This window comes from Eufriesea mexicana, unplaced genomic scaffold (genome assembly GCF_001483705.2).
Source record: "Eufriesea mexicana isolate 0111107269 unplaced genomic scaffold, ASM148370v2 scaffold2481, whole genome shotgun sequence".
Lineage (NCBI taxonomy): Eukaryota > Metazoa > Arthropoda > Insecta > Hymenoptera > Apidae > Eufriesea > Eufriesea mexicana.
The window spans coordinates 48,995-75,337 of record NW_016910539.1 but is presented as its reverse complement, the minus strand read 5'-3'; the positions used below and the strand labels follow the sequence as shown (position 1 = coordinate 75,337).

Below are 26,343 nucleotides of genomic sequence, written 5' to 3'. Positions count from 1 at the left end.
TTCCACTCGCAAACGATTGCGAGGAAACTGTCTTATTCCGGACGATCGGCAGCGTAAAATCGAAAAATATAGCGAAATCAAGGGATTGCCAAAGGATCGAAGGAGAGTCGAGAGCGACGCAAGCCGCGCGTGAAGGAAACGGTAACAATGGAGAGTTACTCACGCGATCTTATAGCAAACGTTACAGATCCATTCGACGTCTTTGTTATCGGTAGGGCTCCTGACCTCGATACGGCACTGTCTGCAAACTCTGTGCCTGCAGCGTGTACACGGGGCACCGGTGTTGTAAAATCTACCAAACGGTGCACCGCATCTGGTGCACTTGCGTCCTTGGTACGATAGTTCACCCGACGCCTTCAGAAGTCCCCTCCTTCGCAGGTATTGCAGATCAGCCTTCAGTCTTCTGTAAAACGTACACAGTTCCTTTGCGTTACCCTCCCGATTGCACCTCAGCAGCGACTTAACGATACCATCGGCGCGAGTGTACGAGCCGGAAAACAAAAGTGCCAATTTGCTTGCTTTCTCCGCGAACGACACCCGATCGAGGCAACGTCCACTTCCAAACGTTTCACAAGCCCGTATATTCATCAGAGAGATACACGCGTACCCGCTATTTGCATATCGAACCTTCCCAGTCGATCGTATCGCGATCGTTGATCCCAATGAGACAGAAGAAAAGTCGTTTCGCGGAGTCCGTCTACCTGGCTATTATCGGTCCCCGTTTGCCGGCCAGGCCAGGGTAATTAGCGATCCCCGGCGTTTATTAAGCGCTGTCAATCGGTCCACGCGTGTTAGATTATTCATTGACCGGTGAAAACGAACGAGTTATGACCGCCGACATGCGCTCGCCCAGTCAATGCTACTGTACTCACGCAACGAACGCGACGAACGCACGTGATGCGTTCCTCCGTGCAAACCAGCCACCGTTCCACCACGGTTCACCGTTCTTCGCGGCAAAAACCACCGTCGCCACCTTCGATTCCATGTCAGTCGTGCACCGCAAAATTTCGCCTCGCGCGGAGGCAACTGGCGAACCGGAAGCGCACGCAGAACGCGCGCAGAACGCGCGCAGAACGAGCAAAAGCGCCGATATCTTATCAATCTCTAACGTTATTGTATAATAGATACTTAATTATAACGCCTCTCTTCGAACCTCTCTGTCATGCTTATTGTTAGATGAAAGCTGGCGTGAAAATAGAGTCGATACTTGCGTAGATCGAGAGGAGTACACGTCAGAGGCTTCTCGAAAGATTCGCTGATGGACACATTCTTAATATCCTTTTTCTCGGTACACATGGATCCGCAAAATTCGAGGTAGACGTTGTAATAGAATTCGAACGAATAATCTTTTTTGGTCGGATCTTAAGGCGAGGTAACTAGCTCCACTGATTTTCGCAAATTTTGCACGGTAATTGGTACTGGTTCGTGAAATGTTTCGCGACCTCGAGTATCGAGGAGAATGAGCTAACTAGGCAATGGACAATGACGCGCCGAGAGATTATTCGGATGAATAAAATGGCAGTTTCTTCGACTTTCGGCCCGATGACAGTGACTCATGGGCAATCGTGCAGTTGCCGTATCTAGCCCCTTTTGTTATAAAAAAAGAATCGACAGACCACGCAAGAAAGATTGCTACATCTTTCTGGTTGGTGCCAATGTTGCGTTAGTATACCTCGTAGGTGTTCCACCGGGTATATATCTGGTTTCCATTCCCGTCGCACAATGATAAAGCATATTAACGCAACATACTGTACGGTGCAATGGACACGACCGAATAACAATGAACGATATTTCCTTTGGCTTTTAGATATCCCGATCAAGTTTTTCCCTGTTCGAATTGTGCTCGAGCATGTGGCGTAGGAACAAGACACGGTGAGAACAAACGGTAGATGTATGTGCTTCTATGTCCAAAATAGGTAGTCTCAATGCTTGCACGGCTATTTTTACACTTTTTGGAAAAATTTCGCATCGGTGATGTGTTTGTATTTAGTACAGTATCTTCTATAATCTCTAATAATATAAAAAAATTTGTTTAAATAGAAATTTTTGAGTTTGTATTGGAATTATGTTGCAATTATTTGGTACGTGGAAATTTATGTATAATTTCGAAGCATTTTGAAGCATTTATAATTATACTTTATTTGATAAATTTTACGACGATAGTTATTACTGTTTGCAAAAATAAAAGATTCTAGTTTACTGTTATTATGTTTTTCGAGGTCGAAAATGTATACGTACGCTTTGTAACATACTTATTTCGATAATTAAACTTGTGTTCACAAGGACAAGTATTTTACTTCAAGGTTACTGACACTTAACCTTCGTTCACGTTTTCGCGTTATAATAGTACACGAAAAATATTAAAAAGTACATAAATTAATACAAAAATTAACTGTATAATTTTTGTAATAAAGTGTACTTTATATTAATAATTGTTACTATCTCCAATTTAAATTATTCTAGTATGTTGCACTCCAATTTTGCACGATCAGAAAGAATAATTAAATTATTTATGTAACAATAATTTAATTTAATAATTTACTTACATAAATTATTTGACAATAATTTTAAAGACACGTCGTTCACGTAATTATTGTTTAACGTTCATCACAGATCCAGGAATATTTTATCAAGCAGTATTAAAAAAAGCAATGTATTTAAACGTAACTTAAGATGCACGTACACCAGGTGAAACGAATGTAAAACAAAAGTAGCTTCCTTTCAGTTCCTTTCATTGGTTTTTTCATTTATATATATACCGTTAGCCTACATACCTTTAACCTCCATCCATGGAGAACATAGATCCCGAAGCAAACATTTATCCTTACATCATTAGAATATAGCGAGAGAATATTTATAGCGCTGTTAGTTTATTATATTATATAATTCCAGTATTATTTTACTTACATTTAATTTGCTACAAGAAGCAATAAATCAAACGAGCTTTTAACTTAAAGCGTTTAACTATCAATTACTCTCATGCTTTGAAAGGTGTGATATATTATCTCATCAAATTTCTCACATAAAAATCCTTTATAGCATATTCGCAAATGGCTAGCCAGCCTCGGCTGGGTATTTCTTGTCGTCACGTTGGATCAGCTGCTACTAAAAACATTTCTAAAAAGATCCACTAAACGCCAATGTCAACAGTACCGACTTTGAAAATTAAGCTCGCTTCACGTGTTCCCGAATGTTATGGGGTGAAAGAAGCATTACAGGAGCAAACGGATAGTTTTCCTGGAACGGATAGTTTATCCACGATTATGGTTACGTAATCCCAATATACGTTTTTTCTAATTTAACGATCTCGTTAACATTCCGTCCCGACTGCCTGAAATTTATCGATTTCAATTCGTGCAACCATTTCAGCGGGCGAGACGTTTACAACTGACGATTGCCATGAAATTTTAGAAGCTTCAAATCGGGTACGAGCGTCGAAACCGGTAGTCGTGTAAAATAGAAGGGTGGACACAGTAGTTACATCCGGTCAGCCAAAGACGAGAGTCGTAGCAGTGGAAGCAAAGCCATAAAGAATCACTGCGTACCAATCCCACGCATCCGCCTCGAGGGCACTAAAAGCTATGCAGATTTACGCGTCAACTTCAAAATTTCTGACTCGATGGATTCGAAAGAAGTATAGCTCAACGACTCTTTTCATCATAGATCTGGTCAAAAGAAACTCTCAATTTTCAATGTTATTCATTCGTTATATTATCTGCAACTAGGAACATGTTAGCGTAAATACAGAACTTGCCTAGTTAGAGCAAAGATACGTAAATAGGATCGTGGAAGCAAGAATAAGGTTGGAAATAAAGAGAGACATCCCAACAGAGAGGAAGACCCAACAGTTTTAAGGAAATACACGATTACAAATGCAACAACGGTGCGAGAGGCGCCCCGAATGCCTAATTTGCATACAAAATTGGAGACTTTCGATGGAGTGGAATCCTAACTGAGAATTAACGTCTTTCACTGGGAACAACCTGGAAATAGAGTGTGCGATGAAGCTGGTCGAACAGCTTCATCTTTGAGGATAGATTGCTGGAAGATAAAGTTGCAGTTACTATATCCTGCCGCTGAAGAAGTAATTAGTCTTGTGATACTATTACGTGACCAGAATGTTCCGATTTCGTACCTAGCGATTTCATTAGCGGAATATTCGTCTTTGGCAAATCAGAGTGCGGCCGCGATTGGCAAGCTGCTGTCAAAACGCGAGCAACGAGTGGCGACCAATCAGCCATTACCAGATATGTATCGCAATTTCTCGACACGCAATAACGTCTCCCAACTTTTCTCTCCTCGCACACGCAGACAAAGAGCGAGGCAAGCGTTAGTAGCATCGCGGAGAAGTATTCGTAAACGTTTGGATTATCACAGGTTTGGTCGTTCGGACGTATCAGTCTTTCATAACCAGAGAACATTCGAGACACGATCAAACGACGTCCGTTCATACAAACTAGACTGTGAAACAGCTGTATCCTCCACCAAACATACTCCCAATAGGTTATACGCCGCGCAATCGACTTACAAATCCGTGAATCGTGAATTCACTGCTCCCGAAACGTGGACACGGAAATACACTGAGCGCGGCACCGCACGGACCCAAGCATTTTCCTAAGCGCAACAACAGCGGACGAATCTCCCGGCACGTTGGTCCCAGTTGGTCCCAGCATGGAAAACGGCGACGAAACCGAAACAAAGCCGATGGACGATGTCAACGCGAGCGAGCAGAGTTCTCTCCGCGAGTAAACTCGGCTTTCACCGATCCGTCGTGTCAAAAACACGCGAGAGAACCGAGCCTCTCCGGTACACCTACACGCGTCCCTCTAGTTCCGAGAGAGCAGGACTGGATCGGTCGAAGACACGATCCAACGTCGACCGCATCCGGTGAAGCGAAACACAGCCGCCAGACTGTGGATCGGCGTCGAGCCACCGATGTTCGTTCGCACAATAAAACGAGCCGACCGCGGTGCAAGCTGGTGTCACTTTCCGCGACCATTACCGAGCGATATTAAGGGCGCACTGGTGTCCAGGAGCCGTGTGGCGTTGGTCGCGGCGGCCGCCAGCCGTCCCGTCCACTTCCGTTACGACCGAGATCGAGGAACGCTCGCGAGGATCGCCGCGGTAGCTGGCCACGTCCGGCCGCGAGCAAAGACGTTCGCCGGTGCACAGCGGTGACAGCAAACGAGGAACGTTGCACGGCCAGGTACGTACCTGGACCGCGCAGCCGCTTTAGGTCTTGGTGAACCGAGCGGAGAAGCAACCGGTGAAGCGACCAATCGGCGCTCCTTATCGCTGACGCGGCGGCAAGCGTGGAGATGTAGGTGTGCGTGTAGGCCGATATACATACACACGGCCAGGGTATCGGCGTGTCGTATCGGTTGTGTTTAGCTCTCCGCGCGCGGCGGGTTTGCGGCTTTTGCCGCGCGGCTCGATCGAGGGAACACCGCGAACTTCAGCTCCTCGCGATCTCACCGCGCTCTTGGTCCCTTCGGTACGCTTCGCTTTGCTTCGCTTTGCTTCGGTTCCCCTCGGTTCGCTTTTGCCTCGCGCTAGCGGGGGCGTGACTGCACGTACATTAGACCACAGTAATGCTCCGTCTGCGATGTCAACGACTGCCATAGGCTTAATATGGGACCTGTCCCGATGGCTTTCATCCATCGATCGTCTTCTAGTGGCATTTTATTTATTATTTATCCTAGCTTCAAAAATTATAAACGTGACCATCCTCGTTCGGTGCTTTCCCACGGTATTTCGAGTTTTCCAGCGTGTCTTGACGCTTCATTCGATATGCCGGGTCAGTGTGCAAGTTTTAATCGAGTTTACGTTACCGTCCAGTCATTTACATGCACTTTCTAATCGATTTTTCTAATAATCGGGAAAGATGAATTTCGAGTCGCGCTGGAACAGTGATTGGTGAAAGTATAGCCTGCAGCATCTTGATATTAACCGAGTATCATTGATGACAACTGTTCCGCGAAAGGCATGTACCAATCCGTGTTTCGTCTTTCTCTCTTTGTACTTTGAACTGGATGCATTATGATTCACCATACCGTATTATTTGTTATGTTGAGCGTAAACGTTTCGTAATTTTGTTCCTCGACATAGCTTCCTTTCCTTGTCGTCTCTAAAATGAATCACATCACCGGTAATTTTTCCTCGAGCTGATTACTTTATGCAAAGCGTGATTTCATTATGGAGCACGAATTGATGCCATAAATGAAACGTTGCGTCACCGAGCAAAGATTAAAATGTTAAATACCGTTCGTTCGATGTTAGAATAATTCCTCAGCTAATTCGTTATTCTTTCGCAGTTAGTTTATCCCGCAACTTAATTCCCGTTTTATTATATCCCATTTCGCGAATTATGTTCCAACGTCTCGTATTATACCCAACGAAATGGTTTCGTCGGGTTACCCGGTGGTTTTTCGCTTTCCTTTTTATCAGTCCCCTATACCGTATGAGATTTCAAGTAAAATATTGCGCGATTTCACGCAAAGAATTAATGTGCACGTGCTGTCAGGCACCCGCAGATTTATACTTGCAATGACACAGCTTTGCATCGCAGTGATTGTTCCCAGTAATATATCAGTTTGATATTATACCTATATATGTCCATTGTAGCTGCAGCCGCATTAATCACCACAATTAAAAACTAACTTCGTTAACATGTGTAACGGTGTCAGGTCGCTAATCTGTGATCGAGATCGCGTAATTGTATCCGCTCGTATCGCTGTCTCAATAATTTATATCGAGGAGCACGAAGCTATAGTTTCACCAATTTTTTCCCATTTTCGCGTTAAACAACGAATTACAATGCACTTTGTCCTTTCCGCGAATTCATATTTCGGAGGAATAGTTATAGCTAACGCAGGTTCCGTGAACACAGCAACGCGTACAGTCGCTCGTGAAAGTATTCGCACGTTCGACTGCGAAATTTTTGATAAATGTACATATCGGATTTAGACTATGAAAATAATACCTCGCGTAAGGTAAGATGCGAGTATTGGAGACACGTGGAAAAAATGGCGAAAAAATCCGGCAGTAAATAGAACATCCAACGTGAACGTGTATCATACTATAGCAGTACAATGATAAATTACCTGTAATCGCGTAATTCTTTTATCGAGATTCATTGCTACGAAGTTATGCGAGGAATACTAATGATCATAAACTTTGTTACACCTTACACCATTTTGTCGCACACTGTACTTTTTACTAACATCAGAAATAATTGAAAGTGTGAACCATACCACATTGGTTGGTGTAAATAATTAGTTGGACTATTTTTAGCATTGAGAGCAATGTTGATGTCCTCTTAATTGTATATGTTTGAATATTTTTCTCACCTTCATAAACATGTCCACATTCGGTGTTTCGCAAATACCGTATTTGTTATCGTACCTTTTTATACTATACCACCACGTGTCCTCAATGCTGGCATCTTCAGCTACAATATTACGTCCCAGCTTTCTATCGTATATTTCATTCCTCAAAAATTTAGGATACGAACATAATAATACTTTTTATCTTCAGCTACAATATTACGTCCCAGCTTTCTATCGTATATTTCATTCCTCAAAAATTTAGGAGCATAATAATACTTTCGCGAACGACCCTGAATTCCCTGAGTTGTAAAAAGCAATTTTTGTCAAAAACAATGCAATTGGAGTACCTATAAGTCTCGCGAGTACACTATATTCGGGTTGCCTTAAAACTTATCTAAATACAAATGCGGTCATTTAACGAAAATATGCGAATGGTCAAAGCGGAAACGAGGTAATGACTTCAGGGAAACACGGAGCTAGACTAATAGTCTCGAAACTCGTTCATGACCAGCGCCATTGCGAGGAAAGCCCATTAACGAAATGGTAAAAGTTCTTATTAGCGATATCTCATAGGCGATAGGTCAGGCGAATTGAGGCACGAGTTGCTAAACTCATCCTAGCTTATCAACATGCACGCATACGGAGGTATTAACGGCGATGATTCTCGCTTAGGTAGCGTTCTATTGCTCAAGCATACGTCTAATCACGGTAATACCATTTGCAGATACCACCAGGAAGAGTGGCCCTGTCGCGATTTCCCGTAAATGGCTGTACCTTCAGCGAGGAAACGAGTATCCGGTTATCCGTTCTGGTATACGAAGATAACCTGTTACGTCGACTTTTGTAAATGCGGTTCATCTGTCGCGCGTATCTCCAGTGCTTTAAAGTCGGTTGCCTCTATGTCTCGCCATAATTGGCGCATTGTTCTGTTGCAAACGATAAGTTATTGTTCGACAAATAAGAAATAAAAGGAAGAAAATGGTACTCGGGTGGCTGGATATTAACACTAAACGTATCGGTATTTTACGCACACCTATTCTTACCATAGGGGGTCAAATGACCCTTCGTGGTATATACGGTATGCAATGAATTTTTCTCGGTGAAAAATAAGTTAAGAGAAAAACGGAAAGCGAGAAATGAAACAATCGGATAATACGAGAATTTACAGGAAGTCAGATGAGCGAAAGAAATAAAGATGAATGTACGATTTATAAAGTAAATTTTGAAAGAGGTCATTTGACTCGGCGTTCCTCGGCTCTTCGTTTTCTCTGATATTAATAAGGCAGAATTTAGAATTACGTTTTCTCATGCTTTCACGTCATGGTTTCGTATCTAGCGACCTCTAATCGCACGATCCCTTTCAATCCACTGGAAAAATATATACACGTATACCGATCGATGACAAGTTTTCAATATATTACAGCGGAAAGTGGAGCGGAAACGCGGAGGAGCATGATCTATGTTCAAAACTGCAGCCGCAATCACGCTCTGTCATTTAGTTTTCACGCAAGAGGGAACAATAGCTTTCCCTGGTCGTTACTGTAATTAATTATTAGACACATAATAAAAGACGGCACGTATAGTATACTATTATTCCATCAATTTTTTATTCCCTGTTCGCCCCTGCCTCATAAAACACGAAAGCGACTATCTCGCGTTGCGAAGTATTCTTCGTTCGCAATGTCTGATATCTCTGTCTGATATGTAAATGAAAATCAGCCCATTACACGGACAATTTCACTTGCACCTTATAGCCGTCGCGCTGGGCTAGAATCCCAGCCCGTGATACAAAAGAAAATCGAATTGCTATGCGAATAATTTTCCTGGCTACCAGTGTTACACTGGTTTCCATTCGTATTTTCTATTCCAGACTATCCTACTTAATTAACATTTACCCACGATCCATCATCCATCATGGCGAACGTTTGAACGGAGGACCGGGACAGATGGCGTGTCAAGAGCGTTAACGAAGTTTGGCTGGAAGATGTCAGCCTCGATGGCAACCGCAGCTGTGGTAGCGGGATTCGAATGGAAAGGAGAAAAGATGGCACATATTTGCGACTTTTTGTCAGCATCCCGGCGAATACGTGTACACTGCGGGTCACAGAATTGCAACGGCAATCACTGTATGCGCTATAGGTACGTACGGACGCCGGAAGTCCCGTTAGTCAACCTTAAGGTTTAAGGTTCGTTTCTCCGAGTATCACAGCGAGCTTACCAGCGCTCGCACGTCTGAGCTGCTTTATGAATAATAAAGGAAATCCGTTGATAAAACTGCGTCCCCGTAATCGCCATAAATCCAGTCGATTAGAGAGTCACAACTGGAACGATAAATCCGATAGAGACCCCCAGTAAATTTACGTGAAAATGTTGTTGGACTACCTATTACTCCTCGAAGTTTTATCTCCAAGGACCGCCGATATTTACGTAGAGATAATTTTCAGTGAAAGTCGTATCGAACCCGAACTGGTTTCGATAATGTCTTCTAGTTAGAACCTGATAAGCCATAGAGAAATTCTTCACGAAAGCTTCGCGATTTATAACACGCGAGCTTGTTTACGTACGCCTAAGTAGTTTCCAGTAATTTCACCGACTTGCGATTGACGAAATATCACTCGTTACTCGTGCATTTACATCGAGAAGCTGGCAAATGCCAAAATGGTCCGTTCCCGCATTCAAATCAGCCAACATTTGGCGCGCTCGAGCTAGCCATTCGCTGCACAACAGCATGGTAGATTAAAAATACACGCTCGCTATTTTTGAACCTATTTTATGCATTTAGAAACTTGGACCAACGTGTCGGCCACGATATGTATATGTATACATATAAATATCGCGAGTTCCTTATGGCTCCGTGTGAAAGCGCCATTCCACTCGACTCCGGCTATATGCTACGACATACAGAAAGACGAGACTCTCGTTCGCACGGGGGGTCACAGCTAGCCCTGAGGGAGCAGTCATTGACATTGAGAGAGAGGGAGGGAGAGAGACAGTCGAGAAACGTGACTAATATCGTGGTGCTACCTCTATATGGAAGCTTTTCGCATTTTCTATTCACCGATAGCCACCTGTGGAATCGCTGATCACGAGGTCGATTTAAATCGACCAGTCATCTTCCGAATTCGTACATGGCGGATCGTTTCGCTCACCTCGCATGACGGATCGAACTATGCTGGTCCATCTTCGAATTTCTCACAAACACCTACACCGAGGACTGCGATAAGAGATATTTGTCGACGAAAAGTTGGAACGAAGCAAGTATGCGAACGGTTATGGTAGTGACTGCAAACATCTGGCAAATTATACGGTAGAGTAACATTAAAAGGTACACGCACATTATCCGTACATTTGTCTAATTATACGCTCGTTGGCGTCAGAAAGACTTGGCTGGCAAAAAAATTCGACTACACTGACTTTGGGTAATATCGCGAAGGATGTAATTCGTGCATAGATTGGGAAAAATTCGTCGAAATTATAGCTACGTTACCGTCCTGCCACTCATTGTTGGTTTTCACCCAGAAACAAGAAGAAATATGTCTCTCTTGTCCGAGAAAGAGAAAAACCCTGGATGAAATATTTCATTCATTTCTTGGCGGACGTGAAAATTATTACCTCCGATTCGGTGGTACAATCGGTTGAAATATTCAAAACGGAGTCACGATTTACCGTGTTTTAATTTGCTCGGCTGGTATAGAAATTCTGGATAGTGCTAAAACAGGTTTCCAAGCGAACGTCTTACTCCCGACGATTCAGTATTCGACAGTCGCTCCGCTGGCTCGTATTCGTCGAGGTTTATTGCCTCGAGCAGCGTAGAAAGTATAACGCAAATCACTCTGATAAATCGTAAACGGTCGTGAGATATAAAGGTAAGTAAATAAGATTCGATCGAACGCGATTCGTCCTCGAAACACGTTCGTTCGAGGTGCCTATTTCATAGCGGGATTCGATCATTCCACGTAACTGGAATGAAAAATACGCCGCAAGCACGGTTTATAAATTTTACATGAAAATCTAAACGTCCGTCAAACCTCGTACAGGAACACATGACTAAATGACATTCCAACACGACGATTCAACATCCTATCGGCTATACCTCGTACCGATCAAACCGAACGATCCCCTCCTCGAGGCGATCACTTTTAAGACCGTACTCCGAGTCGAGCAATGCGTAACTGAAGCCTGAACAAAAACATTCCTACCGGATCTTCCAGAACAATCACACGTATCGACCGTTCACCTAAATTCTATCGAACCCTGGACAACATGCAGATGGTGTTTTCCATGGGGAAAATCAAAGGATCGATGAACCTAGTGGCGGATCACGCGAACCATGCGAAAGAACACTGGTGAACGTTACCCTTGCTCCTCTTCGGCAGACGGCGGTCCCTGTTGCGCGATGCGAAACACGTCCGTCGTCGACATGGTGCTCCGCTGGCCAGCACACTGTTGACACACGATCACGGGTCACATATCGACGCCACTTTCCTCCGATCATCCGACGTATCGAGGATTACTTTCCTCGATTCGAATCCACGTAGCGATGCCGCGCACTCGCTGCGATCCACGTGTGAACGCGCGCTAGCTGTGCAAGTTAAGTATGTGTCCAGGTTGGCTGGCGCCCGTCAAGGCTAATACTGTGCCGTGGTGTGCCGCTAGAGTGGTGCGTGTTGAGTCCGATGTATGAGAGATCGGTAGCCGGTAGCGCAACAGGTTGCGAGTCCACACAGATTTTCCACGATCCACGATCCACGGCCGGCCGGATCCGCGGTTGTCGATCGTTCGTGTCGATCGAAAAGCAGTGAAGAGCGACGCACGGCAGCGACCAACTCACTGCAGTCTCGTGTAGTGTCGCGGCGAAGCGGTCACGCCGCACCTCTGCCTCTGTTGCCGCTGTTCTCTTCCTTCTACCTGTGCACAGCCACGCACACCATCATTTTTCTTTTATCTGTGTGGTACCGGTCGTCGCTGTTCGTAGACGCTCGTTTGTCCGCGGACGAAACGCGTTCCTTCTACCTGTGCGCACGCACACCTTGCCACGCTCCAGCCTTCGTAGGGATGGCTATTAGCCGCTATACACCGCTATCTTTCGGCTGTACGTGTATCCTCGTACGTACGTGTTTTTCCTACAGCCGAGTCGCCATCGTCTACGTACACGGATATTTATCTCTCTCTGCGTTTGTGTGTGAACAGGTTCCACGCGGTTCTCTACATACGAATACGCTACGCTGACGCCGACTCGAGCCTGTGCTGCGCGATGAACACACGTGTCTTTCGCGTACGCACGTTTCAGGTAGACGGTGTTCCTTTCATTTGCATACTGTCCTCAGCGTATACGTTTCAACCGGACATCGGTGCTCGTGTATCTGTGCCTGTGCGTACCGCTTTCTTTGGCTTAGAAAAAACACGCGCCAGGACTTTTTCCTTTTCGCAGCCGTCGATGAAACGTGCAGACATTGGCTCCCTGTTTGCGAGGGGACACGTTCGTGTGCTTCTTTCAAACGTGCACAACCACGCATTCGGTTATAGTTTCTTCGTGATCGTGCACGTTCAGACGCATTTCCGTTTACCTGTCGTTGAGAACGCACACCGATGCTCGCCGCCTCCATCTGTGTAACGGTTCACGTATGCGAGCGAGAGACGTTTACGTACCATTCGTGAAGCGGTCGTACAAACACGTCCTTCTACCTGGCTATATGCGCAGAAATAACATTTCTTTCCACGGTGTGCGTGAGCGGCGCTACAAAGAAGAACGGTTCCCTCCCGTTCACGTGTCGATCCTTATACATCGATATTTGTCCTGGCTGGTTCACGTGTAAACGTACACGAACACGCTCCCAGCACCTGTGCACACATGCAACGATAAAAACTTGCTTATTATGTATATGTACGCAGATCAGCTACTCGGATACGGAGCTCTTTTCGAGCAATCGTACTGCGATCTTCAGTGTACGAAATCGATAGATCTCGCGATATTTTTGTAACTTTAACGAAATATCTACCTTATACGGTTTGTGCGTTGCGAAAGAGAGAAACAATATTTGCGTATACGATGAAAGTCATTAGCGTAATTTCCGTTAACATAATTTCTTTTATGCCGATTATGTCTTACTTTCACCTTTCCTGAATATCCCTTAACGAAACTACGTCGATACTGTTTTGTTTATTCTACCTTATCTGAAAATTAGGGTATAAGGTTAAATGTTCATTTCTAGTGAATTTTTTAGTAATATTTTTTAATAATATAGAAAATATATATAAATTCGTATTGCTTTATCGCGTTAATAATTTATATGAAGGAAATATTTCGGTGATTTCAGAGATTCGTGTTGAAAATATTCAATAACGTCAATTCGTATTGGTTTGTTTATCTTACTGGTGATTTCATTCACTTATATTACCATGCTGTAGGTCATTGTTCTTCCGCTTGGAATTTCACTCTCTGGGTCCTGAATCGCACATCGATCGATTGTAATTGTTGGTGTAAAGAGAAACTGATTTCTCGAGGAGCAGACTAAAAATTTGAAAGGGCAAGAATGCACTGTTACCTGTTGCGCATGAAGTTCGATTCGTGCACAACTGCGCATGCGCAGCTCGCAACTACACGACCGAATATTAATACTCTTGCTTGCAAGTATTAAAACTTATTAAAAATTTTACACAAACTAGCTTCGTTTATTTGTAGGAATATATTTGTATAAATCAACGGTATTTTCTAATAAACGTTTAATTTAAACACGAGATTTCTGTTAAATTAATACAAACTCTTTTGATTACAGTAGTCAGGTATCACAACTTTTACGAAAGCGTACGAAATTTGAATGACTGTAGTAAACGCTTAAATAGAAAACGCTAATGTTTGAAGAAAGTACAGTTCGACAAGCTTGAGGATTTCTTATTCAGTTTAGTTAAACTATTTACAGTAACCAAATGGCATTAATAAATCTACTTTGCACTGTAAACCTTTTAAATACGGATACTAATAGCTTCAAAAACATACCTTTCAAAAAAAGAATTTTCTCTCTACTGGAATGTAAACAACAAATATTATACGTAATAAAGATAATAAACGAACAAATGTATTATTATTTATAAGAAAAATATTGCTTTTTCTTTTTGAATATCCTTAAAAACAGATATAGAAGAAAAAGAAAAAATAATAACAAAAGACACTAAAATATTGGTAAATATTTCAAATATTAAAGAATATTAAAAGTATTATGCGCAATACTGAGCCAAGCTAAAGTATATTCATAATAAATTAAATAAATAAGATACGTTTGTATGTGTACGGTTTTGGCTAACACATTTCTATATGCAACTCACGTACACACTCCGGATGGAAGTGTACAGTCACGTAAAATGCATTTCATCGTAAGTCATTGCTAGTGCAGCAGCTTTGAAAGGCACTATGGCGACGAACTGTTTAGCAAGTAATAATTAAAACGAACATTACACATAAACAATTATAATATTTTACAATATTCCTAGGCTGGAACACAATATGAATGAGAGCGTTACTTTTATTCAGCATGCGCATGCAAAGAGTAAAAAAGACAAGATCGTGGATAGTCATTAGTATGTTTAATACTATAAACACAATTTTAATAAAAGTAAAAGATACTGTTAATGTTACTTACAATAGGTTTAGTTGTGTTGTGTGTGTCGTTTCTGCAGTTTCACAGTCTCGAATATTTTTAATACGTTATTAGACATCTATATGTGTGAATAACCTGTTTCTTGCAATATTCTTATCGAGTTATGATGCAAAACTAAAAAAAAAGAGAAAAATACGCGAACTGTATTATAAGTACAGTCTGATGAAACAGTTGACAACTATAAAACATGATTACATAATATAAAGGTTGTAAAATCTTCGTTCTTCGTTTTCTACTATTACGAGTATAGAGTGCATAAAAAATTTGTACATTTACGTAAACAAATAAAGTGAACACTTGTGAGTTGTTCGATTTCCATATAACGTTTACACCTCGCGCGCCATTAATTCCATATTCGCATATCACATTATTCGGAATATATTTATCTAGGCTTATGTTTGCAAAAAGTTTTTGCGAATAGCTCGTACTGAATTAATCCGTCACATAAATGTTAGCATGTTTTTCATACACCCTGAGTGGAGTTATTAAATTATGAATACTCGATATGTATCATATTTACATTTTATATCCCATGGACGTCATAATATACAAGACGAATACATTAATAACAAATGATCGAACTAAATAAAGAACAATACAAATTATCATTGACGACTTATACTTTAGTACTTGTACAAAATGAATCTTCTATTGCATTAAATAATACTATAATGTATTCATGTTATTTAACATTCTTACGGATGAATGAAAAGTTTTAATTAATTTGAAAAAAAGAAATTAATTCCTCAATCGATGCTGTTGGACTGAATATTTCTAATATCATTTGCTGTGTGATATAATGAAATTTTTGTACATATAAATAAAAACCATGATTAGGTATTTTTCCTACTACCCAGTATTGTACAAACATTATAAACAAACGAGGCATCCTTCGAGTGTGTATTGTATAACGCATTATTTGGTATTACTTGGTGGTAGTAAACCGATCATTGATATTGCGTTGATATATAAATCGGAATTATTAAAGTTTATGGCAGCATAGAAAAACCCATATTAAAAAAAAGAGAAAAAATTAAAAATAAAGGTTATTTCGCGTAATGATCATTCATTCGATCTTTAATAAAAATTTCATTTTGCGATTTTATTGTTTACACACACACGCACACACACACACACGCGCCGCGCCTACGCACATGTACACACGCATGCACACCATCTCACCGTTTACTCTCATCGGCACTTGTACAACATTGACTTTCATATGTTAGTAAGACTATCCAAAGTGACTTGCAATGAGAAAGCTTACGCTTTAGAAATTTTTCTCCTTACAATAATCTTACAAATTACAATTGGACCAAGTGTACGTCAAGATATAACATCCATTATGCAATACCTATTGAAAACCGGAAGTTATGAATACATGGCCCGTTAAGTTGTTTCAATGACAGTGAAACGTAAAATATTGTCGTATCACCTTGCTCAATGTGTTTCGTAAAATCAAAACAAAAATAATGTATTTATATTTTCTAACTTTCAAACGAAGTATATGCATTAAAATATAATACGCATACTATTTATTGGTAGTGTACTTGATGTCATTGGTAGCAGTGGTTCAAAATTTTCAAATGTTAATATGGCTACGTATTGTCGTTAACAGTGAATTAATTGTTAGTGTAAAAACGAAGTGTTTATTGAAAGTGTAACAATTGAGGAAAAAAAGAAATACCAAGAACGTTGTAATTTCATCCGCATTACGTATGTATCAAATACAGATGAAATAATTTATCTTAGAATAATATAATGATTATATCACACAATGTTATATAGCAATAGGTTGTGCAAGCACAATATGAATACACAAAGTCAAATTTTTCTTGCAATATATAAACAGAGGTTATGTTCTGCAAAAGAACATATTTTTATACTTTACCTTTATTACTATATATTGCATTTCAAGTCACCTTGTAGCTTTAAAGTATAGCAATATTCTTTGAATTATAGACTATTGCTGTACTGCAATTCGAAGAGGTATATAAAAACTTAATAAATACCAATTTCGAGTCTATTTGACAAATTAGAATAGTTTAAATATTCTCCTTTTTTAAAGCATTGTGTCATGTAATTGTATATTTCAGATAAAAATATGAGGTACATATATATCATAAAATTGACATTTGTTATCCAACAATATATAGTATACAATGTATAATAAACTGCCTTATATTTTATGCAATAATTTGATTAGACCAAGATTTCATGTTAAAGTTAAACTTACTCGGGCCATGTAAATATATCACAACTATGTACGTTCATACATACACGTACATTCAACAAACATACAGATTATTCTTGAAAGATGCATACGCTAACCATACTCACACTTTGCTGCTCAATGTACTCACCACTCTTCTTATAACTCATTCTCTACTTTGACACCTGATTTTGATGATTTTCTTAATTAGCATTAAATCACAAATTTTTGATTAACAAATACTAAAAAATGAATTTCAAATGAGAACAGTTCCAATTAGTTTTAATGAATTCGATAATCTGATGTCACATAGTGAGAACATGCTATTTAAACTACTTTTTCTTTTTTTGCAAGAAATATGAAATGCTGTATCAAATAAAAGAATCTATGTCAGGCATCAGGAACAATTGTTTAATTATCGTGATTCAGCTTTCGTTTTGGGGGGCCTGAAAGCTTTTAATTTTTTTGCTTTCTTTTGTTTTGTGGCACTAGCACCAGATTGGAAAGCTTTCCAACTATCAACTCTTGATTGTCGTGATTCCTCAAAATTTTTTTGCCACTCACGTTCTAACGCAGCTTGTGCTTCTGCAGAGAGTTCCTCTTCTCGTTTCCTTTTACGTTGCTCTGCATCTCTAGTAGCTAATTCTCTCCTACGTAATAAAAAAAGAACGAGTTTGATTAGTTACAATGAATAAAATCAATTCTACAAACTATCATCATTATTCAAATTCACCTTCTTCTTTCCATATCGGCAAAGAGTTTCATGGTCATAACCCAAACTGCGTGTCTGTAACCTTCTTCTGTTTCTTCTTCAAGTACATTCGCACTTTCTGTTTTTCCTTCCTTTTTTAACTTTTTCTTCTTTTCTACGATCTAATAAATTTTTAACTATTAAATAAGTTACACACATATTTTCATAAGCAAGAAAAAAGTAGTCTTTCATTATTTATACCATGTGATCAGTCCTAGCTTTCGCTTCTTCTATAACATCCATACATTTTGCTCTAGTTTCTTCATTTTCCAGTGTTTTCCATGCTTTGTTAACAACTATAACCACATAAATAATTTTGAAAATCTGTTATTCTTAAAGATAGAAATAAATACATACTTTCAAATGCTTGCTGTGCACGCTCTGCGTCATCCTGGTTTTTATCAGGATGTACAAGAATTGACATCTATAAAATCAAAATAATTTACTAATATACATTTAAAAATTTACATATTATACTAAAAGTACAGGAGTTTTTACTTACACGTCGATATTTTTTCTTGATTTCATCTATAGAGGTGGATGGATCAATTTGTAATACTTCAAAGGGATTTAAATTGAAATAAGATGATCCAGGTCGAAGTAATCGGTCGATTTGTTGTTTAGGAGTTAATACCGAATCCCTTTTTTCTATTTCCTTCACCTACAGAAAAATAGAACGTCTTACAGATCGAGAAACAACTATTTGTTTAGGGCGCGAATACCTTTGTAAAGGTTAGGCTTATTTATAACTCGAAAGTTTACTGGAAAAGCAGTTTATTTTATTATATATCAAGAAATGTTAGGTAATGCTTATTAAATAATGAGAAACTGTATGATATATTGTGCTTTAAATTCGATTTATTATTATTGTTTAATGCATACATAGTGACGTTTGTTAACCCTTAACGTGAGGTATAAGTGTTTACAGTTATATAATCAAGAATTATATCAAAAACGGACTTTTACACAGATTGAGAGTCTAACGACACGTTGTCATTCGGAATTTACATACTTCTGAATAAAATTCATTGAATTCGTCCTCTTTCTTGGTTGGACTATCACTGGATATATTCGAGTTAGTAGCAGCCATCTTGATTGTTACTAACTTTCATGCTATTAGTGGTGCCGCCTGTTAAAAGTTAGCATTTCGCATGGACTAATTTTTCATCCGTCTATTTAAAGAAGCTATTATAAATATGACTTATTGCAAATCATATGCTATTTCTTCTATCGTAATAGGAGATAATTTTTAATACGTAATAAAATGTGCCAAATTTATCTAGTGGGCGAAATAAATTTTACCATTTTTAAGTGATATTCTAGAAATAATTTCGTAGAATGTATTTATGTACATAAAAAGATTTAATAAAATTAATCAAATTATAACGTATACGTTATGTTGTAATAAATTGAACAGGGAAGGTGCAGTGAATGTATTGAAAGTCGAGAAAAAAGTCGTTTAAAATCTTATAGTATTTTATTAACAAAGCTTAACAACCAATAAACAAGTGAAGTTTTATAGCGGTAACAAAGACGTATTAGAGAAAATTAAAATGGTACATTCAGTATATACTGTAGCATAATATTCCGTTCAAATCAATGACTAAGGTCTAATTGTTAAAACTAGTCTAGCATGTACACACAACTACTTGCTATCTTCCATCAGGAAACACAGAATGCGTAAATAGGAAGGTGTAAACACTATTACGACACTATAACATCTAGCATACATTACATTTTTACTAATCTAGCATGATATCTAGTAGCTAATCGTGTACTATTGAACACCAGTTCATACATAAACGCGTTACTTTAATGTTACCTATGAGGGCCAGTCTGTTTAAGGAACGCGATTACAAACACACACAATTTCCTTGTAACATTTCCCTTGCTTTCTAACATACGCCACGTCCATCTGTTAACTAGTTACATGAATTGCAAACTAATTTTACTTACATACATCGACATTACGCAACTCGTCGTCTATTCACTTTTTCTTCTAGCTCTATCTTTTTTCCAGAATCTTAACGTTCTTTGCTATACTTCTATTAAATCTATTTGGTAACTGCAATTATTAAACATGAAAGCATACACCGATATACCACGAACAAAAATTATACGTTAGAATTTAAGAAATAAAGAATTTACGAATTTTTCTTTTAAATAAAAGAAGGGAACGAACGAATAAAGAATACCAGCAGCATCGACGTTAAGATTCTATTTCTTTAACGAAGCAGTTATTAAAACATCAAAAACTTTAGTTGAACACGAAACAGTCAGGACATCGATGTTTTTTTCATTTTTTTCTTTTTGACGAGGGATACTGTATAGTTGCATTAAACATATCGAAGATGAAGTACGAAACGATTTTCTTTGTCGTTCAAACGTAATTTGTACAGTCAGATTTTCCATCTCCATTTTCGCGATACTATGAAATATCTGGTATAATAGGGCCCTCTATAACACGACAGATTCAGAGTTATACAGCTATTTCGAGTTATACGAGATCAAGAGTGCAAAAAGCTAGAAAGAAATAATTAAAAATTAAATATTTTCTTTTCGATATGACGTATAATTTAAATATGCACTTTATTTTATACGATCAAAACAGAAACGTAAAATTTACACGTTATAGGGTAGGGTTATACAGGGACCTACTGTATCCGATCGGAAAGGAATATATAAGAAATTATTAAAACAAACTTACGACTGATCAAAGTGCGTATCGTACTCCAACTATACCTCGATAAATCACCAAATACATATTATGGGAACCGATAAAAATTGAAACCATGCCATAGATTATAGTATAGCTGTACACTATATGCGTTCCTAGACGAATCCGACCTCGCTGCTCTACCGTAACGAACATACAAACATCACAATAGCTTATCTCCTTTTTTTTTCTTTTTACCACAAGTGATTATATGTATATTATAAATTCTACACGGACTAGCGATTAATGGTACCAATGATCGAAATTCGACAAGCATTTGCGAATTTTTTCGCGACGCCGTAACGTGCTGAATAAAGTTCACACACCGATTTTGGGAATCTATGTTCTCGATAACTATTGACTGCAATGATCGCACGATATATAAACGATAACAGACAACCTGTATAATCCTATGTAATATGTTCCTTCAGTCGATCTAGCCAGGTGATTGACTTATTTATATATTCATACAATCTGACCGCTTATTGAACCGCACGTATTACAACGAAGTACACGAAGCTAGCTGTACTAACGACACCTCGACGTCTCTATTCCGTAGAACTTTAACAGTGCGTGAATGAAATCGTCTTGTTCAAAACTGCGTACGGGGCAACCCATCGTAGGTCATAATTGCGGATAAGAGAACGAAAAGCTATAGTCACCCACTAATGTTTATGAAATTAGAAAAATTCTATCCTGAAATTCTCTGCGACCCTTCCTTTGCTGATGCCTTCCTTCGAGATGGACCGTGATCCCATGGTCTCTCACGGAACACGAATTATCGTAATTAGCATTCGCGGAATGGGATCTGGAACGTGCGAAACAATTCGATTCGCGGCGTCGATACGTTCTATCAGAAAATATCACGAAGACATTAGAATTTCTTTTACAAGGAGATGCGATGTTGAACGTCTGTCATGGAAACTCTTTGCTCTTTGCAGACGCTCGCGCTAAACGAACAGTCTCGGTGAAGGTCCTCCTCAAGATTTTCGCGAACTTCCTCGTGAAGTTTCTGTCAAAATATATATATTTGTATTCTTTTTTCATTTTTTTTTTTCTTCTTCTTTTGTCCGTAAAAATTTACATCTATCGTAACTTATCGATATGCACCCAGAAGCTTATCGTAATAAAGCGAATATGTATATCTGACTTACACAAGTGCATCGTTCAGACGCGTAGATGAGACGTGTGCCGAACAGCGTACGATTACTGGTTATAGACATACAGATTGGTCGAATTTTCATTGATGGATCCATAAACACACACTTATCGAGAGCGCGAGACGAGGTTACGAAAATTGAGTTTTCACAGGAAGCTATAAGTATGTCTTGCCGATCGATTAACGTTATTGTACACTTATGTATATTTAATCAGCGGATAATGGTCCTTTGATTTCATAATTGATCTTCGTTCGTCGCTCAAGCTTGCCGATTTTTTTCTCTCTCGTGGTAGAAACTCTGTACCCCATAAGGGTACTTGCTATCGAGTACTCTTGAAGCATTTTTTAATTATTGGGCCGATTTATATAAAAACGTGCACGTGTCGAAGCAAATTCAATCTTTTTTTTAATAAAAAATTTCATTATTCCTATGGCCATATTGCTACGTATAACTTATCCGGAATGGGGAGAAGCTAAATATTTCTCGTAAGAAATATCGTATTTTTAAAGACCTCTCTTAATAACATCACGCGGGAAACCAAAGCACCATTGAATGTTATACATTTCTATGAGACATTAACAGAGTTATTACCTCTACCATGTACACACTCTTTAAACACATTAGGTAGATCTCTCGTATCGGACATCTGTATATATTCATCGTAATTATACTTAAATTATAGATAATTTATTTCGCTGGTGTGATTCTGGATCTTTACAGGCTCAGATGATAACTCATTTCTCATATATTCTCATTTATAGATGATAAATTTGATTAAATATCGCTTTCATCGAAATTAAGACAAGTTTGATTTCATGTATAATGGATCGTTTAACACGTTGAGCCTGGCGTCGATATTCCTGTCCTTTCCGATGTTATAACAAAATTCAACGCTATTCGGACCCAAGACAGCCAGAAATTTGACTAAAAAGGTCGTCACGTTTTGTAACACATGCAAAGGAAAACCATATTTTTGTTTAGAGTGTTTCAATAGATATCATTAAAATTACTACATTTATGTAGGATCGTTTTTGGGTGGATTGACTTAAGATAGTATTGTTGTAATAAAATAAGCGTGTAAATCGAATGACAGCGGTTAGCTGTGAAACAAGAGAGATTCGCTATGGGCACACTTCTCTGATCCTTCTTAAAACTGACTCTTACAACTGAATTTCATAAACTGACACTCTAAACTCAAACTGATAGACTGTAACTGATGGACTGCCTTTCCAAACTGTCTTTGCACACTGTTTTTGCAAACGGTCCGCTCACGCTCTTGCACCCTTACTTTTAATCATTCATTCTGTCCACTCTTCCATACTCAGGCTTTCTTTCTCTATCATGCCCTTTCCCACGCAACCTCGGTGGGTCAGGTACTTCAACTACTTTGGATGCATTCCTAAACTTTTATTCGACTCTATCATAAACATTCTTTGCAGTCGATCCTCTTACACGCGGTTACTTTCTTTCTAGGCCCAAACACTTTTGACATTCTTTCAGGGCCGCACTCATTCCATTCCTACATTTATTTTTTAACTTTGATACTATCGGTCCCACGGATCGACACTGTCCAAATGAAAAGTCCCTAGGTACCGACGCCGGACTCAACGTGTTAATGTACAAATTACTCATACGCAAAAATTCCTTATGAAGTTATCAAAAATTTTGACGTATATCTAATTGACGATCAGCCCAGCGAAACAAAGCTACGTTATTACGTACAATACGCTATATAAAAATTGTACAGTAACACTCGCGAATGTATGCCATCGCACAACGCTATATTCGCACTTGCACACACGTATAAACTTTCAAAATCTATTTGGCACTCTCCTAGTTTCATCAAAAAGGCGAGCACGCTTGCTATATTTATCAATTCAAAGACATTGCATCGAGTATAGCTTTATTCCTTCGCTACATATACGTTTTGCTTTACGCTATATCCTTAACGTTACACGATCATTGGTCTAAGAAGGTATCTTGTTTTGCGTAAAAAATATAAATTGTGACTTTGCGACTGAATTATCCCAAGGTAATCGTAAATGTATCTTGCTATAATAGATATCATAAATAGAATTTGACCAGTTAACATTCGCGAAACAAAATTTCACAATCGATATACATCACGAGCGATATCTTTTGGTAATTTTTAGGTTGATTTTGGTCTTTATATCGATATCAAAATAGACAAACGATTTGGGAAATGTAATATAATTAATCAACATTTCGACTGAGTTTTGATCATTAAGTATTTGATACTGGATTCTTTTGATTTCGAGCACAAGCAAATTTGATTGTACAGATTTGTTTAACGTATTTAAAGACTAATTGAAGGATTTAAAAATCGCAGTTATTATTCGTGCTAGGTAGCGAAATTAGGCGAAATCGATAGAAAATAAACCGGAAAATTATTAAGCTGTAGTGTAGTTCTTTGTGTCGTGAAATCTCTTTAAATATTTTACGTTTCTTTATATACACAAGTTATCGACTAAGGTAAATACCTACGACAAAAGCACTACTCTAAACAGTCAGTACAGTACGTGTTTTCCTTCATATAGACTTGCTGGATGCAGACAAAAAAATGTTTAATAAAACCTCGTAACATAATTTCGCAAATGATCTATATTCCATCCGATTCTTCAAGTTTCCATCCCTTTCTGTACCTTTAAATTTCACTCGAAGCTACGCAAGTTTGATTCGCAAAATTTGATACATATATACCTCAACGGAGAACGCATATGTATATCATACAAACGCAAAATTATCACGAAATTCGTAACAATTAAAGCACTGGTCGCATAAGCTCGTCATTCGCGGTCGCTTAGAATTTGATTTTGTACGCGTTGCATTTCGATAAACTGAGGATCGATGCGCTGGAAACGAATACCTCTCGAAAAATATTTGATTCCCTGGAAAATTTGATTCTCAAACAGTAGAAGGTCTCAGCTATCGAGTTTCGCCATGCTTTGATGCATCTATTTGTAAAGAGAAATTCGCGTTTACGAAAGTACAAATTACTTTCTCAATGTTAGTCACCGAGTATGCCATGTAATAACTTAATTATTATCGTTTTAGCATTCTAAGTATATGCCTGTACCCAGCATTTCCGTGGCATCCTATTTCATATACATATAATCCACTATTGCAATATGCTTTTTGATACGAGAACGGTTTTAAAGACACAAGGGAACAGACTGTGGGTCACTAGTCATCGACACACATTGAAAAGGATCCACGATTTAATGACGGATCATCCTGTCATCTCAATGTATGTCGCGCATTCTATGTTGCATTTTGATTTCGAGCTGTCAGCCATTGTTTTTTTTTTTCATTTCTTATATATTACTTAAGTAGTAGATTATTCGTATCTTTGTTTCTTTTAAGACTAGATCTTAACGATAAAACGCTCGGTATAGAGTTTCAAAGGCTGTCTAGTGTTTCGCTTGAAATGGAAATCAATATCACAATAGCATGTGTTAAAATAAATTCGCGGTAAGTGCTTGTTTCGAGTGTTATGAAAATCGTAGTTGTTCGTGTAGAAGCAGATCCTTATGAATTTCCGCCATTTTTATTTTAATTTATCGTGTTAAACGTGCAAATGGCGTCACGCAAATTTTCTTTCAAACGAAAGTTCTGTAAAAATTTGTTAGATTGTATGGTGATTTGCATTCGAATCACACATTCGCTATAATTCGTTGTTATATCCGATTAATTTGATTAATTGACTGTTGAAATTATTAAAATTGTATTTTAATATTGTCAGTAGAATTTAATTTTAGTTTCCACTGATTTTCGAATATTAAAATTACAAGACGTGAATTTTTATTGTTATAGTTCGCTATTATTTTCGATCCATTCTCTGCTACTTCCAAAATATTTCAGTGGAAAGCGAATAATGCCATGGAATTTATATTTTATTTTAAATTCCAAATTTGTATGTAAAATTTCTGAAAAGTTAGTAATTTTAGCAGAATAACTCGTCTTACGCTTGTCTTATAATTGAGGTCAATTTAATATACGAGCACAGATATTTGTCACAATTTATAGCGAACGTGGCATTGCATTAATTTAGCTGTCTTTATCAAAACAATAGCGCAGCGTAATAATGCTCGTTGCTAAATGCAATAGAAAATATGTTGTTTGCGTACGTACATGTGTACTCCATCGACAAGGAGACATGAGTCCAATCGACATTACGTAGAATGATGGATAATCCCATGTTTATTATAATAATTATTTACGATTAGACTGCAACATGTAAAGTACGTACGTACGTACGTACATGTGTCTGTTTCTGTGGATTCATGTACCTGTCTTTATGACTATATTATGCATGTATATGTGACAATGACGATATGTTTGTTATATCAAATTAACAATTATATATCTTGTGATACATCCTCACTTTTCTGCCTTAATATGCGATAACATTATGTGCGACCTATCGCTATCATTACTTCGATATACAAAGTAGATAATTCCGTTTCAAGTGGAGTCGAATATACATACGTTTTATAGTCT

At 38.6% G+C, this 26,343-nt stretch overlaps 2 protein-coding genes across 5 annotated transcripts in view; both read right to left on the bottom strand.

Annotated features, from left to right (window-relative positions):
- The window catches only part of LOC108550033 (uncharacterized), an 84,898-nt gene extending 72,499 nt beyond the window's left edge, over positions 1–12,399 (bottom strand). For 3 of the 4 annotated variants that reach the window (XM_017903627.1, XM_017903629.1, XM_017903630.1), the window contains exons 1-2: positions 11,686–12,399; positions 164–403 (exon numbers count right to left, since the gene is read on the bottom strand). In XM_017903627.1, the coding sequence (XP_017759116.1) occupies positions 164–403; positions 11,686–11,750 (305 nt within the window). In that variant the 5' untranslated portion in view covers positions 11,751–12,399. The remainder of the gene's footprint in view (positions 1–163; positions 404–11,685) is intronic. The other variant, XM_017903628.1, reaches the window with a different exon arrangement.
- A 5,193-nt stretch (positions 12,400–17,592) lies between these two features.
- On the bottom strand, positions 17,593–19,036 carry LOC108550030 (dnaJ homolog subfamily C member 8). Its single transcript, XM_017903624.1, has 6 exons — positions 18,959–19,036; positions 18,449–18,607; positions 18,304–18,370; positions 18,148–18,242; positions 17,929–18,068; positions 17,593–17,845 (listed from the first exon to the last, which is right to left on the bottom strand). The coding sequence occupies exons 1-6, from the start codon at positions 19,034–19,036 to the stop codon at positions 17,611–17,613; spliced, it is 774 nt and encodes a 257-aa protein (XP_017759113.1). The 3' UTR covers positions 17,593–17,610.
- Positions 19,037–26,343: the final 7,307 nt, after the last annotated feature.

Excerpts from the sequence above, each read along its gene's own strand:
- LOC108550030 (XM_017903624.1), bottom strand. The coding sequence starts at position 19,036 with ATGGCTGCTACTAACTCGAATATATCCAGTGATAGTCCAACCAAGAAA. Across the intron at positions 18,371-18,448 it reads TCAAGAAAAAATATCGACGT|ATGTCAATTCTTGTACATCC; the intron begins GTAAGTAAAAAC and ends TTGATTTTATAG. Across the intron at positions 18,069-18,147 it reads AAGCTAGGACTGATCACATG|ATCGTAGAAAAGAAGAAAAA; the intron begins GTATAAATAATG and ends AAAATTTATTAG.